The following is a 15911-nucleotide window of genomic DNA, read 5'->3' on the forward strand; positions in this document are numbered from 1 at the left end:
TCAAACCAAGATGGTGGGAGTTACCCACCAAATCAATAAAGGTTCAAGACTCTATCATCCTATTTCTTGGTGAGGACATAGTGAGATGCATACCCCCAAACCCTGTGTCAGGAGAGCAAGTTATCGACACTCACTGTCCAGAATGAATTTTGACTAAATGTAACAACCTTCACAATATCGCATACTTTTTAATCCAGCACTCTCACTTGGAGGAATCTCTCCAAAAGACTGTCAGGGTAGTAGTGAGTAAGACTTCACTCAGCAAGGCCTGCTCCGTCTGACCCGGAACTCCTGAGGAGTTAGGTCAGGGTTTTTCCCAAGAATAAAGGCAGGCTGGCCAGGGGAAGGACTTCAAGTGGACATCAGGGCAGGACCTCCCAAGTAGGATCCTGTGTCTGTGATTCTCAAGAAAGGTGAATGGGGAGTTGGGGGAAGCCTCACCCATTCATTGCTCATGTGTTGGGCCCAACGCTCCCAGACCCAGGGGACAGGCCGTCCTGGTTCAGAGGTCCTGCCCTGACGTCTGCCGAAGTCCATCCCTGGCCTTAGTCAGGTGCGTTCTCATTCATCCTCAAGTTTTCTCTACACAGACAGAGGTGTCAGAACACCAACTCTCCTCAGCGGGTTGCCTGCTTCCATACTCCAGGGAGGCCTGCGCTGTTTCCCATCAGAGGGAGCCCTAAGTCGCTGTCCTGCCCTGGGGCCTGGGGACCTGGGGGCGGCTCAAGCCTGTGCGCACACTGACAGCACAGAGGGGCCAAAGCAGGAAAGCTCGTCTCAGGCACTGGTCTTGGGGGGCTTCTGTCATTCTTTAAAGCCACAAATCCCGAACCTTCCCTTGTATGCTGCGTGTATGACCCTGGGTATGAGAGATGCTTTGACACAAAATGTGTGAGAAAAGTCCTGTTCAGAAAACATTTATTGCAATTTGATGATACCTAGTCAAGTTAGGGTTCTGAAAGCCAAGGGAATACAGTATTAGGGGAAATTCAGGGTGGACGCATTGCTTAGATCCCACCACATCAGAAAGAGTCATTTTCTTTGCTGTAAGTACTTCATTTTAAAAGCAAAATTCAAGAACTACCACGACTTGTCCGATGATGAGACGAAGCCCCTGGGAAGAGGAGGGCCCAGGTGTGCTGCGTAGAGAAGGGCTGGGTGCCTGGATGTTTTTGGCTTCGCTCCCCAGGCAACTGCCCCTCCATGGGGCCACTCAGCCACTGGTCAGGGAGGCGACACATGAGGTAAACATGATTCCGGCACGGGGCAGCTCTTGGCCCTAAGCCCCTGAGCCCCAGGGGAGGAACCAGTCCTGTAATAGGTGCTTCAGACAGGGCTCATCGTCACAGGTGAGGAGACGGAACACAGAGGCCTCCTGCTGTGCCCCCATATGAATGACTGTGGATTCAAGAAGCTGTCATCCACGTCTGCAGCAGGCACGGCTTCACTTTTCACCAGCCTCCAAGCAAAAGGGGTGTCACTATGCATTATTAGTGCACACGACTCAAAATCCAGTGTCTTCATAAATAATTTCCAGAACATGATACAGCACAATAGGAGCTTCTCCAGCAGGTTTCACTCCGTTTAGGTAATACATGATGGTGTGGGGCTTCCCCAACTCCCCGTCCCCGCCTGGGAGGCCCAGGAATCATCTAAATGAGATCCCCACTTCCAGGAGGAACGACCTAGTCATCATACTGAATTTCAGCCCGGAGCTCCTTGGTGACGTAGTTGACCAGCATGGCCAGCAGCTGCTGCTTCAGGGCCTCGCTGCCCATGACCAGTGTGGTCAGCTGCACAGCGTCCGTCCAGTCCAGGTGCCTGAGGATGGTGGAGGCTTCATTAAAGAGCTTTTGCTGCTCACTGGGTGGCAGCTCCATTATGATCTGAGGAATTGGCTTGAACCGTCCACTTGTCATCCATGCACCTAAGAGGCCCCCGACAGCCCCTCCTTGAAAACAAGGAAGGTTCAGTTAGTTGGTCCTTATTCATAAATGGTGGCCTCAGACCATTGCTGGGAGCACGTCCACTGCCGTGACGAGTGAGCACATTGACACATGGGTGGGAACAGGCTCGGCTTCATGTCTGCTCCACCCCATAGTGCGGCGGGCAATGGTTTCTGGGGTCCTGAGTCCATTTGGCTCAGATAATTGACACCCAATGTGCCCTTCCCTAAGCTGCACTCACAGACGCAGCACAAAGCATCTCCCACCGCACAGCTCTGAGAACTGAAATCTTCTCCAGGGCCCACAGGTTTCCTGCTTCCCATGAAACTCTCATCTTAAAAGACAGAGCTGAGAAGCCAGTGCATTTGCAAGGAGAATCATCTCAGTGGTGAGGCTGAGCTTTCTCCATACTATGCTCTTTGCCCCTGAACTCTGGAAATTTCCAGTGAAATCCTGTGGCTAACAGACCCTGGGGACACAGAAGGAGACCTTTACCCGGGTAGCAACTATTTTTCATGCCAGCCCTCGAGAGCTGTATGATGATAACTATCAAATATAACTCACTCAACTATTTTTCTTCCTGTGACCCCAAAAGGGCATAACCATTATTTTTAAAGGTAAATTTATGATCAAATTTCAGGTGTACAACGTTGGGACTTATAGGACTTATGGGAATAAGATGCACAAGGCTGAAGCCCTTATGTCCACAGAAACTTCTATATGATTGGGGGTGGGGGGCAGGTCTGCTAAGGAAGGCGCCCTGGGGCAGGGGTCTCAAACTCAGGCGCCCTCTGGGGACAGGCAGGTAGCTGAAAGGAGTGAAGAGGACTGAGTGAGCCTGTGGGTGATGAAGAACAGGGTCGTGTCTAAGGGGTGGGGGCTACCCCTCGCCAGCCCACTGCTACCACATGGAATCCCACATGTGTATCCTGGAAAAAGTTTCATGATTATTAAAAATCAGTCATCAGATATTAATAGATGCAGTCCAGCTGGACTTAGTGACTCTCTCTCTGAAAGAGCAGAGTGTGGAAAGGGGAGACACTGACTCCACAGTGGATAAACCGGCAAACACCACCTTAACCGATGGATCAAGGTGGACATAGGGAGGCTGTGGGTGTCACATGTCCCTGAAATGGCACTATGAGACAGGCACTCCACCGCTGTCTGCAGTATGCTTTCCCAAGGTCCACAACCCTGGGCTAAGCATGAGCAACCATCAGGCCGACCCAAACAGAGAGGCATTCTACAAGTACATGCCCAGGACTCCTCACCAGTACCCAGGCCATGAACACAGCTAAGTCCGAGCAACTGTCACAGAACTGGGGAGACGGAGTAAGGAGACATGAGGATTAAATGCTCTGTGATCCCTTGAGCTGGATTCTGGGACAGGAAAAGATTGTAATGCAAAAACGGGCAAAGTACAAAGAAAGTCTGGAGACCAGTTAGTAGGGACACGTCAGTGTTGGTTTCTTACTTTTCACAAATGCACCGTGGTGGTAATGTTACGGGAACTAGGTGAGGGATATGTGGGCGTTCTCTGCACAGTCTCACCAACGTGTCTATAATTCTACTACTGCTGCAGAATTAGAGGTTTATCTGAGAGAATATAGCCCAGGCCGGAGAGAACCCGGTTGTGGGCTAGACCCCGCCAGCAGGCAGTAAAAGCTGCACCCTCTCAGGAAGCCAAGTGTGGAGGCATCTGGAGGCACACAGCTCCCCTGGAGCTAAGCCAGCAGCAGGCCCAGGAGACTGAGTGCTGCCCCTGGTCACCCTTCCCCTCTGCTCCAAAAGAAGGGAGGATTTGGGGAGGGGAAACCGGTCATTTACAGGTTTTACTGAACTTTAGCCCACGACACCCATGAAGAGCTCAGAGCTGACAAACATTTCAATCAACTGCACTAAACCTTTATGAGAATGTCAATATTTGATTTAAAGCAGCACTTCATGCAAACAATCACCAGGAATATCGACCAGCAAATTACTAACTCTTTGGACAAGAGAAAATTCCTTGGTTTTCTGGGTAAAATGATGCTCCGCCCACGACTAGTGGCTTCAAGGAGCAAATCCCCGGGTTCCCCTGGCAGACGTCCTGTTCTCTACCAGCTCTGACAGAATCTGAATAAGATATGTGCTCCCACTATGGCATCTGGGAACAGCTCTAGGGTAAATGAGCCCATCAAGCCCTCCCCTGAACACATTAGGTGGGGCTGGGGGACAAAGATGTAGAATGTCACTGAGGAAGGAGGCCGTGGCCACGTCTCCTCCCCGACTGGCTGCTCCTTAGATGGCGAGAGGCTGAGGTTACGACTCCCTAATTCACAGATGGGAAAGGGAAATGTATAGTGGAAGGTCTGGGGCCGCCCACACACTGATTTACTCCCCAGTGTGAGCTCTGCATCATGAAACGTCCTTGAACGCCAGTCCTGCCACAGAAAGGCAGAACAGGGCAGGAAGTCATGCCGGGAGCTGGAAACAGAAGCAGACAGGCAGTCACCTCTCCAGCCTGTGCTCATGGGAGGACTGCGGCAGTGCTGTGAGCTCTCCCACGTCCCCAGCACAGGCTGCCCAGCACAGAGCAGGCATTCAGTGAGGTATCTGCTGAGCCCAATGCAGCAGACCATGCCTTTGTCACTCCCCTGTGCTACGGGGTCCATCAGAGGCACCTCACAGGAGGCGTAATCCAGCCCCTCCTCACGTCAGACCCACACAGCAGCCTGCTCTCTGGTGCCACCCTGGCCGAAGGGGAGACCACACCAGAATCCCTCCTACTCTAAGATGTAGGAAGCAACCTTTTCTGGCTCCAAGAAATGGTGGGAAAATCAGCCAAACCTTCATTCATAGCCAAAAACTGGCTCTCAAGTAGAAGGTGGCAAAAACGGGGGACCGGGATGACCATCCTAGGATTGTTTGCTGCTTTTGCTGCATTAGACTGTTGGTTTCAGAATGGGATGGTCTCCATGAATGAGCTCATAAAATGGCCAGACAGCATCTGCTCCTAGGAGGTGCTCAGCACCTCCCAGCTTCCTCCCTGCTTCCCTTCTGCAGTGACATGTAATGGTGACAGGGGAAGGAAACCATCCAAGGGACCCAGGACACCCTGATATCTTCAGAGGTCCAGACACATCCCTGAGGGGAGAGGCGCCCTCCAGGTCTGCATGAGTCATATGTCATTTGCAAGAATGCCCTGCATGTCTGAGACCTTCACACTCAGAAGCCTGTGTTTTCAATGGGATGAATTCGGGCCACAAAGACCATGTCACAGAAGCAACCTCAACTCGACAAACATCTCCCACAGGACAGGGACTTCTGTAAGGTCTCTGTGGTAACAAAGGCCTTTTTTACAACACCGCTGAGCTGGCTGCCCCTGCAGGAAGCTTACACTTACCAACAGCTAGTCCAGGTGGACCTCCGACCAGACCACCAACGAAGGCCACAGCCCCTGTGACCAGGGCACCTGTACCAGAGTGCTTGACGGCCGCCTTCATTTTCCTCTCCCCAGAGATGGAGCATAGCAGCTTCATGACATCTTCCATCACGATGGGCATCTTGGCGAGCCCTGAAGGAAGCATTTCAAAGGGAAACTCTTAATGAGTGTCAGAGTATTTGCACCCAAATGTCACTCTTGCTAGAGTTTGGAGGACAGCCTCATGCAGAGAACAGGAGCTCTGCTGTATGCGGAACCAACACACCCAGTGATGCGATGGGTTCCTTGTCATAGAAGAAGTTGGGGAGCCGCTAGTTAATAAGCACACAGAACCCGCAGAATGCACGAGAGGTCTTCCTTGCATAACTTCTCATTCATGACAGATTACGGAACAGGCCCAGCCACAAGCTGCATCTGTTCATCACAAGTAAGGCAAGCGTGCCCTCTCTCCTGTCTGTGGCCTTCCTGCTGGCTCAGGCAGCCCCAGTGCACAGAGCCTGGCAGAGGGCAGAACATCCCAGCCTCGAGTCCTCTGTCGTGTGACAGGACAACGGAGCTCATGCCAAGCCTGAGAAGGGGAAAGTACTGGGCTCCGTGACCATCCTGGCCTGTGCGCACACCTGCCTGCCCCGTGACCCTGAGCTGAGCATCGGACTCCTCACCTGTAAAGGGAGATAAGCCACCTACAAGCTGGATTCTGGAAAGGTCTGAGGGGAATGGATGCAAAGTACCTGTTGTGAGTCTGGAACACGCGACCCTGAGACCTGATGGCTCTAAATGACTGTTCTGTTACTGACACACACCACTGGCATTTCTGTAAGCAACTGCTCCTAACCCTCATCCAGTTCTGCACGGGGGACAATAAAGGCAGGGACAGGATGGCCCTAAGGATGACCAGTAAGATGGAACAACCGGAGGAGAAAATAAACCAAAGAATTCCAGAGGTTTGCATGTGTTTGCATAGACAGACAGATGGACCTTTGGAACAATGACCTTAGAATAATTCTTGTGGTCAGGAAAGTGTTGGCCACACTGGTGGGAAACTGGCAGGCACACGGGGCAAAGGCAGGGTGGGCTCTGCCCCAGGGTCAGGGGGAATAGAGAGCCACAACACTGACGGGACACCTGACAGGACCCGGAAGTAAAATCAAAGAGACCATGGGCTGGTGCTTCTCCTCGTGGCTTCAGCTGGACCCAAGGCTGGAAGGGCACTTCCTTTCCTTCACTCCCCTTTTCATGCAAGCAGTGCCTAAAGGAACTTGGCAAAGTTTGGGGCAGACCCTTTGCTCAAGAACTCTTGGTTACGTCTCCTTTTGACCCAACAAAAATCCAGAACTCGACACTCATGTAGAATCATCCTCTCGATCCTGGAAGAGAATTTTGAGCCCCTAGAACAAGCCTGTGGGTCTGCTGGGTCACCACAGTGGGGGTTCAAAATTTCTCTGTAGTCCTAGGGGAGGTAAGAAGTGTCCTGGGCTCTCGCCCCTGCCATGTTCTGAATCAGTGACTCTCCACACGCGCACCCCACTTCAGACAGTAAGGCTCTAAGAGACCATGACCCAGACATCTGACAATGGCTGCTTAGTCCTAGAGTTCAGAAAGTGCAAACAAGCACCCCCCAAAGTGTCTGTTTGACCAAGTGGGGTGGAGAGGCAATGGAGGGTCAGACCCTGCAGGGGTGCTCGAGGGACTAGAGGAGAAGTCAGAAATACCTGCCCCCGCTCTGGCACCATGTGTCCTGGACCTGCCAGCACACCTCCGGGCTTCCTGCCCCTTTGCTCACTACTGCAACCCCTTGTAGACAGAGTCCATGCCGCCTTCTCCACCCTGGAAGACAGCCCACGTGAGGGTCATGACGTTCCACACACGAAGGTCACAATAATAAAATAGCCTTATAACAGCAAAGGGAGCTGTTATAAATGGAAGCTGTGACTTGATTTACCAGCCAGCACATGGCAGAAGTCACTGAGAAATGAGGGAATGGAAGCTGTGACTTGATTTACCCAGTAGCCATGGTGCTGTAAAGCTATGCAAATGAGCTTTATTTCAAATACTAATTTAATTCACATATTGATAATCAAAGGAATTAATTCCATGGTAAAACTTTGAAGAAGCTAACAATTCTCCTGTAAAACACCTAATCGTCAGATAGTTTATATCTGGTTTCTATCCAGCTTTCTATCTGTCCATTATGCTGGGAAAAAGGGAGATGAAATTCGGACCCAGGAAGGCCCCTCTGGGGGTGGCAGTGAGCTTCCCGTTTCCAGGCACATGAAGACCCCAAGCATGGCCGCCAAGTTGGCTTCTTGGCCAGGGCACTCTGCCCAGACACTGCTCTTAAAGCAGGGTTTCTGCACGATTATAGACCTACACTCTGGAAACACATTCTGCACAGCAAGAAAATGCACAGATAGGAGGCAGGAAACAGCCACTTCACACTCTGCGGTCTATCTAAAAACCTAGCTTCCCACCTACTCTGAATGACTTCATACAAACCCACAGGGGCTAATAAAACATCATCATGCAAAGACTACTTACTCCCAACCTCCACTCAGCCCAGGCAGACCAGCCCAAGGCAGGAGCCCAGGGCTCTGTAGACCTGGAGGGCCAGCAGGTGTCCTGGTGTGTGGGAGGGCACGAGAGGATGTGGCCCACCTCTGGCTGGGTTCAACAGCTTCACACCACAGCAAGACGTGGCACTGTGGCTGCCTCAATGCAAGACAGAGCTGGTTTAATTTCCATGTGAAAATCATTTTAGACTTCAGAGCATCAAGAGACTCTTGTAGAAGAAAGGTTTGTCACCCCAACTCCTGAGTCCTTGCTGGAAAGCCCACCCTCCTGACCTCTCAGGGACTGCCAGATTGAGGACAGAAGCCAGACCTGCTTCCCCTCCCACTCCAAGCTTGCCTTTGTCCGTGAGCAGCAAGGAAGCCAGTAAGGAGGGAGGAAGAGTACTCTGATGGGGACAGACCTCAGAGGGTGGGAATGGGGTCTCCACTCCCCATATCACACCTATTTCAGAATCAGATTTGTCCACAACACGGGCTCTGGTCACAGAAAGCCCATCTGCCAGCCACAGGGAAAGCAAATGCCAACTTGAAGCTCTGGTTTCTTGCAAGCACCAGGCTGGTCTGCTGGTGACAGCAAGGTTCTGGGGAAGAGGGAGATGAGCCCATCCCTGAGACTGCAACCTGGCTTTTTGAGATGGACCAGATTGTGAGAGAGCAGGGAGAGGAAGGCTTCAGAGCTAATAGAGACTCACATGCACTGTGTTTAAAAAAAAAAAAAAAAAAAAAAATGGAAAAGCAGAGCCTCTTAAGGAGTCAGAGTGATCTTGCTCACCTGTCATCCTCAGTACTTTCTACTTCTCTGTTGGAATTTATGAAACTCCTCTGTGTGGCCTGACTCTTGCAAGTCTTGTGTCCTCACCTCTGCAGGCCCTGGTGCAAAAGTCCCATGTGGACCCCACCAGCACTGTCAGATTAGCCCCCAGACTTTTCAATGACCAGTGTTGCCAGTATTTAAAAATAATATTTCACATCCATCTGATTCCTGATTTCTCTCGAAAAATCAAAAGAGCAAGTCCCCTGGACCATCTTCATAGCCACAGAGGCCAAAGCTGAGCAGGTCTTGCCTTCTGTCTTCCATAGGCCTTGGCAGGGCGACCTTACCTGACCAGGGACCCATAAGTAGGTCATCTGCAACCTCTCAAAGTCCCCCGCTTCCTCTTTTAAAGGCTAAAGAAGCCACCAGTCCCCACCGTAGGAATTGTCCCCTCTGAGATCCCTGACATCCACTCCTGATCATCTCTGAACTTTCCCCGCAGGGCGAGGCCAGGGGTGCTGACTCACCGAGTATCCTTCTAAGGACTCTGTCCCGCAGTTCTAACACGTGCCGCCCCACCCACGCACCTGGGACGCAGAGGAGGGTGACGCGCACCCCGGGTTACTGAGGAGGGCAGGGACAGGCGGGTAGCTGGGGAGCTCATCACACATCCGGGTCACTACGTGGCGCCCCGCTGGGAGCCACAGCCCTACCAGGCCGCTGGGGTTGTGACCCCAGCTACCGCGGCCGCTTACTTCTGGCGTGACGTCAGCCTCTCCGTGCCCCGGGGTCTTCATGAGAAAAATGAATACCCTAGCGGCGTGGACCCGGCTCCGCAGCCCCCCGGACCCCGCGCCCCAGCGCTCCGCCTCCCCCGCGCCGCGCCCGCGCACCGAGCCCTTCACCTGCTGGGATCGGTCCGTCCCCCGCGCCCTCCGGCCCCCGCCCGCCCAGGGTCTCCGCGCCCCCGCGGCCGCCCCGGCGCGCAGACCCCACCCCCCACCGCCTTCCGGCTCGCCAGCGCGGGGTCTTCCGGTCTCCGCTCACCGGGCGCCGCGCCGCGCCTGCGTAGCCGCCGGCCGGGCCCAGCCGAGGAGCCCGAGGGCTCAGGCGGCGCCTCTCCTCCTCCGGCCCCGGCTGGGCCCGGGTGTGGCGGGCGGACTGCAGTCCCGGTGCGCTAAGGCTGCGCTGTGTCGCGCCGGCGCCAGGCCCCCACCGCAGCCAGCGCACGTGTTACGGGGGCTCCCCTTGCACCTTCCCGCAGCCGGAGGAGGCCTTCAGCCCGGGATTCAGTATCCCTGCTCCTGCGGCCCACAGGCCCTCCTCCTTGCCCTCCGCCCGCGCGGAAGACAGCCCCGTGACCCGTGGAAGTCCCAGGGGCTAAACTCCTGTTTGCTGAATGTATGGGCCGAAGTCCAGCATGTGGTGCCACCCCCTCCAGGTGCGGTCACTGGTGGGGGGGCCTGGGTCAGCAGTCTCAGCTCTGGCACAAAGGGGGAGTCCAGCTTCCAGGGCAAAGCTGAGGTCGGGGAACCTCTTGGGAGGGGGCAGAGGTGTGTGTGGTGGGCTTGCAGGCAGTCCTTCAGAGGGAGCACGGAGAAGGTTCCCTCCCCACCGCACACCCTGAAACACACACACACACACACACAGAGGCTGGCCTTGAACCATCAGAAATCTGAAAAAGGCTCTGGGGGCTTTCCATGGATGAGCCCTGACACTTAATCCTGCCACCTAGGCATGGTCGCCCCTGCCACTTGACGGATAGAAGTGAGGCAGGGGGGTTAGTCTGCCCAGGCCACCCAGGTAGGGAGTGTCAGGGTCCAGACTCTAACCTGGGTCCAGCTGGTTCAAAGCCCTCGCGGTAACCAGCGCTCGGCCTGGCTTTCCTGGATGCCCAGCGCACCCGGCGGATGGGCCTCTTTCAACGGCCAGAGTCATCGTTTTGTTTTCTTCTTTTTTCCTCTTTTAAATGGGAAGGTACTTTGGGAGTATGTGTGTATACACACACACACACACACACACACACTTATATACACACACACACATACTGCAGTGTATATGTGCCCCAATAAGATATTTCTTTAAAAAAAAAAAGTTACATTTTTGCTGACTTACAGAAAGCTGTACGTATTTAATGTATATAACTCAATGAGTTTGTGGTTAAGTGTACACCTGTGAGACCATCATCCCAGTCTATACCATAAAATTATCCATCACTCTGGAAGTTTCTTCCTGCCCTTTTTATTATTATCACTTCTGTGTGTATGTGTGTGCCTGCAGTAAGAACACTTTTTATAAGTTACCCTCCTTAGTACACATTCAGTATACAACAATATTAATAGCTATAGGCTATTATTTTATATTTATTATTTATATTTATTTATAGCTATAGGCTATTATAATAGGTAGTATGCTGTGTAGATAAGCACTTACTTATCTTCCAGAACTGAAACTTTGTACCCTTTAACTATCGTTTTGTTACTTCCCTATCCCTCCTGTCCTCATGGTGAGAAAGGGGCTCAAGCATTAACCAGGGTTCCTGGCCACAGTGAAATAGCCCCACCCATTTCTGAACAGCAGCTTACACTTGAGTTTGGGTGACTTTCAACAGTGAAGTTCACTGAGGCAAGAATAGCTCAAGCATCTCCAGCTCAGGCCTGGGGGAGATTCTCCCATTTCTCTGTGGGGAGCTCCCTCTAGCGGCTTCTTAAAGAATTGGGCTGCTGACTCCCCCAGAGGTGGGAAGGGGAGCACTGGTAGACAGGAAAGATGCTGGAAGGGAAAAAAAACTGCAAAGTCAGGGCCCTCCAGAGAAGATGAGCTGTGAGAAGTCCAGTAAACGTTGCACCTGTCGACAACCTGGGACCTTCATTCTGACATGAATGAAGTCATAAAATGGAAGCCAACTCCAAAGCCCATGGATGTAACACATGATACCACAGTCTCCTAGTGACAGCCAGGCCTCCTGCAGTGTGGTCCTGTGAATGACAGGTACACAGTGGTGTCCCCATAATGGTGACTGCACACTGACCCAGCATCCAGACAGTGCTCTCATCATGCTTACCATGCTGAGGTCTGGCTGAGTGATCTCAGGAGGGTCATTCAGCTTCTCTAGGCCTCAGTTTGCTCATTTGGGAAATGACGACAACAATCGTGCCTTCCCTCAGGTTTATTCTGAAGATTAAAGGAGGTAACATGTAGGGATCTAGATTATTTTTGTTTATACCATAGTGTGTGAAAATGAAAAACATCTCCAGAGTCCCAAAAGTGAGCCTCGTGTCCAGAGAGGCAGGAAATCAGATCCTACCCGCACTGTCACAACCCACCATCCACAATCCACCATTCTGGGGGCCCAAGAATCCCCCAGCATGCGAGGCTGCGTTCACAGAGCTGGCAGGGACTTGGGCCCGTACATTCTCCAAACATTAACGTAGCACCTTGAGCTTCCCAAGGTCCCTGGGCTCTCTCCTGGGCCTGCTGAGTGAGGGGAGGGAGGAGCAGCCCTAGGCCTAAGGGTCAGAGATCCTGAATCAAAGGCCAAAGGGAGACAGGGTCCCCAGGAAGCATCTGCAGGCTTGAGGAATACGCAAGGTGAAGTGTCCATCTAGCATGTGTGTGGGTTGGGGTGGAGGGCAGAGGCTAGATGCGAAGAGTGTAGTGTGGGGGCCACGGGGCCCTCTGAGGCCAGAGCCTGGTTCCCCCCACCTTTTCCAGAGTTCCAGTCAGCAGCTCCTAACTTATGTGGCTTTTTCAGGATAATCCCACTCAGCCCCAGGGCTGGATAATGCCACACATGGGCCACACACACAGAAAAAACCCCTGTGACTTCTTAATTAAGCATGAGTAAGCTTGATGTCACTTTGAAAACTAAAGTCTTATGATCTATGTTCTTTTTACTTTAAATTACCTCTAAGAAGGCTTAGGGGCCCCAGGACTCTGGATCCAGACTAGTAGACAGTCATTTTTCCCAAGGCAGCCAGAGAGCCAGGGTTTGGGGTCCGGAGAAGTTCCAGCCCCATATGGTGGGCCTAGGACCCACTTCCTTCCTTGGTCCCAGGGTGGAAGAGATCTCCGCAGCCCCCAGTCTTTTCCCCAGGATTCATGCCATCTTTTTGTTATGTGAAGTGTTCAGTGCAGTGGGAGGCACCTATCAGGAGGATTGATTCATTAGTTTGCTAGGGCCCTATAACTAAGAACCACAATGTGGGGAGCCTAAAACTGGACTTTATTGTCTCTGTTTTGGAGATGAGTCCACGAGTCTGCAGGCCCCAGTTCCCTCTGAAATCTGTGGGGGAGAATCATTCCTTGCCTCTTCCTAGCTTCTGGGAGTTGCTGGCATTCCTTGGCAATCCCTTGGCTTGAATCTGTGTCTCTGCATCTGTCATCTGATGCCATCCCCCTGTGTGTCTATGTCTGCGCCCCAGGTTCCCTCTGCTTATAGGGACACCAGTCATACCCACCCTGGATTGAACGCCCACCCTGGAGACCTCATCATAACTCGATTACACCTGCTGACTCTATTGTCAAATAAGGTCACATTTACTAGTATCAGGGGTTGGGACTACAAATATCCGTTTGGGGTGACACAATTCAACGCCAAACACCAGGAAGTCAACAAATGCCAGCCGTGATGATAAGCACGTGAGTGTGCACATGGTCCGTGCTGGCACAAGGAAACTACAGGCTCAGCCCAGCCTTGTGTCAAAGTCGCCGTGCGCAGAGGGACCCTCGGGACGGCTGCCTTTGGTCTTGGAGGAGCTGCGTTCTGCAAGGACTGTTGCCAGACAAGCTGGCTTTGGGGGTGGTAATGAGCCTGTCCCGGCTTCATCGTTGTTCTTCTGAATGTTTAAGCTATTCTCTTCCTTGGTGTTTACGTCCTTCAGATATTTGCAGACCGCTGTCCTGCCTCTTGGTCATTAGCGCCTGTCTGCATATTTGCCATGGTGTGTTGTTATTATCATTGTTGTTGTTCCTATGTCTTCCCTGCACGCTCACTCGGTCCCTCAGCCACCATCACTGCTGCCTGAATTTCCTGCAGGTTCCCAGCCTTGCAAGCACCGAGTTACCGGGATGGAGCATCAGCAGTCAGTAGTCATGTGACAGGGGACAGCTCACAGGCCCTCTGGCTCCCTTCTCCTCTGTTGTTTTTGTCTGTTTCCTTTAGGAGCTAAGTGAAAAACAGCGTGCTTACAGTGTGCCTGCAGTTTCCAGACAAATCCCCTGCCCCTGCTTCCATCCAGACAGTCCCCAGTTTCCTCAGCTATGAAATGAGGATAAGAACCCTTGCCCTCAACACCCTGGGATTGCTGTGAGGACTGATGGGAGCAGAGCGGAAAGTGCCTTGTACACTACAAAGTGGGGAGAGATTGATGGTACCAGCAATGCCTTCAAAGCACGAGTGGATCTCTGCAGAATGTTCCAGGGGTCTGCTGCTCTAAAAGCTAGAGATTCCAAATTAGAATTTACAAAATGAACTCGATAGAACTGAGACTCACCCTAAAATCTGTTTGTTGAAAGAATAGAGAGGTGCCCTACTTGAAAATCTACCGTCAGATTTTAGTATTCCAAATCAGTGTGGAACTCAGAGCCGGATGGGCTCTTGGAGATGAGCTGGAGATGCCCTGAGGGGGCTCTGGAAGATTTATGCTGCTATAAAAGACTTGGGAACAAAACCCCACCTTGTCTTCCATCTGAGATCTCACTGAAGAGTTCTCTGTATGGGGAAGACTTATTTCCAGTCTGACAAGAATGATTTTCAATGGTTCGGTTGAACACGCAATTCTCACGCAGGTATTTCTATAATTATCCTGTTTCAGTTAGAAAACAATTTCTGGAACAATGGGACTCTTATTGTATTGTCATATCTGTTATAATGTTTTATTACAGAAAATGATGGTAGGGTCACTATTATGATTCTGGAGTTTTTATTTCAAACTGCTCATAGGATGGAAATTCTCTTTCCCCAGTAGTTTTCACTTTAATGCTGCTTTGGTTGTTTTTTGTTTTCTGTATTAAACTTTGGTGTGTCCGGGTATTTGTTCCGTGGCAGAATATGGGGTGTTTGTTTGTTTTTCTGTTTGTTTGCTCCGTACAGACTGTGACCGAGTCCCCCTAGTGTGTGTTTGTTTCCGTGTTGTTGGCATGTGGTGCACACGGTTTCCTTAACCTGCCAGCTGCGTTGTTGTACACGTGTGTGTGCTTCAGTCTGCTCAAGTTGCCATAGACTGGGGGCCTTAATCAACACTGATTCCCCATGGTTCGGGAGCCTGGAAGCCCAAGATCGAGGTGCTGGCAAGGCAGGATTCATTCAGAGACGTTCTGGCTTGCAGGCCTGTCATCCTGTGGTGGGCTTGTAGGACTCTTCTTTGTGTCTGTGTCAGGGAAGGAGGATCCATGTCCTTGGTGTCTCTTCTGAGAACAGGAATCCTATCACATTGGGCCCTACCTTAGGACCTTTTCGAACCTTAATTACCCCCTTATCAGCTCCATCCCCAAAGACAGTCAAACTGGGTCTAGGGCCTCAACATGAATTTGGGGACACACAATTTAGTGGATAGCACTGAATTTGTTTATTTATTGTTGAAGAAATACCCAGAGATCTTGTATTGAATGAGCCTGATAAACAGTATTTCAAGAAGGAGTAAATAGTGTTAGTGAATATAGGATAGAGACCTTGGAACTTGGGGCATAGTTCAATTAAGCAATATCCTATTTCGGATGTTAGTCCACTGTGAGAGTGGAAAAGTGGAAGGGGGAGGGGGCAGGAGTCCCCGCCTTAATTCACTGGTCTCAGACCCCCAGCTGTTGGAAGCCAAGCCTGGATCTGGAAGCACGTTCCTTGACTGCAGCACGATGGTCTTAGCTGCCAGGAACTCACCACCTCCAGGAAGGCTCACAAACCTTGGACATCAAATCTAACTAAAGTTAGGCCCAGGGGACCTCTCCACAATGAAAAGATTTAAGGACCATGAAAATCTCCAAATACCTGCCCACACACTCCCACACTATCAGACCACCTCTGAGACCAGCCACCATTTCCACACGTCCCTGGTGAAACACACTCTCTGCTTACAGCCCAGAACTGCTAGTAGGGGCACAGGTCCTGAGCCCTTGGGAGAGCCGTGGCTCCCCGATCACAGTCTTTAACTAGACAGAGCTCAAATCTTCTAGGGGCCCTGGTTCCCAGATGATTTCTTGGACTCCCCAAGAAAGGAGAG

The 15911-nt window shown here is 51.7% G+C and overlaps 1 protein-coding gene across 10 annotated transcripts; it reads right to left on the bottom strand.

Annotated features, from left to right (window-relative positions):
- Positions 1–901: 901 nt before the first annotated feature.
- C16H19orf12 (chromosome 16 C19orf12 homolog) lies at positions 902–10063 on the bottom strand. 10 transcript variants are annotated; one of them, XM_059152672.1, is made up of 5 exons: positions 8713–9035; positions 7909–8075; positions 7083–7197; positions 5332–5502; positions 902–1951 (listed from the first exon to the last, which is right to left on the bottom strand). In XM_059152672.1, exons 4-5 carry the CDS (start codon positions 5489–5491, stop codon positions 1686–1688), a joined length of 426 nt encoding a protein of 141 aa, XP_059008655.1. In that variant the 5' UTR covers positions 5492–5502; positions 7083–7197; positions 7909–8075; positions 8713–9035; the 3' UTR covers positions 902–1685. The 10 variants fall into 10 exon arrangements, with proteins under 10 accessions (XP_059008655.1, XP_059008660.1, XP_059008658.1 ...); XM_059152677.1 differs by lacking the exons at positions 7909–8075; positions 8713–9035 and adding an exon at positions 9742–10063; XM_059152675.1 differs by lacking the exons at positions 7909–8075; positions 8713–9035 and adding an exon at positions 9600–9685.
- Positions 10064–15911: the final 5848 nt, after the last annotated feature.

Source organism: Mustela lutreola, chromosome 16 (genome assembly GCF_030435805.1).
Source record: "Mustela lutreola isolate mMusLut2 chromosome 16, mMusLut2.pri, whole genome shotgun sequence".
Taxonomy (NCBI): domain Eukaryota; kingdom Metazoa; phylum Chordata; class Mammalia; order Carnivora; family Mustelidae; genus Mustela; species Mustela lutreola.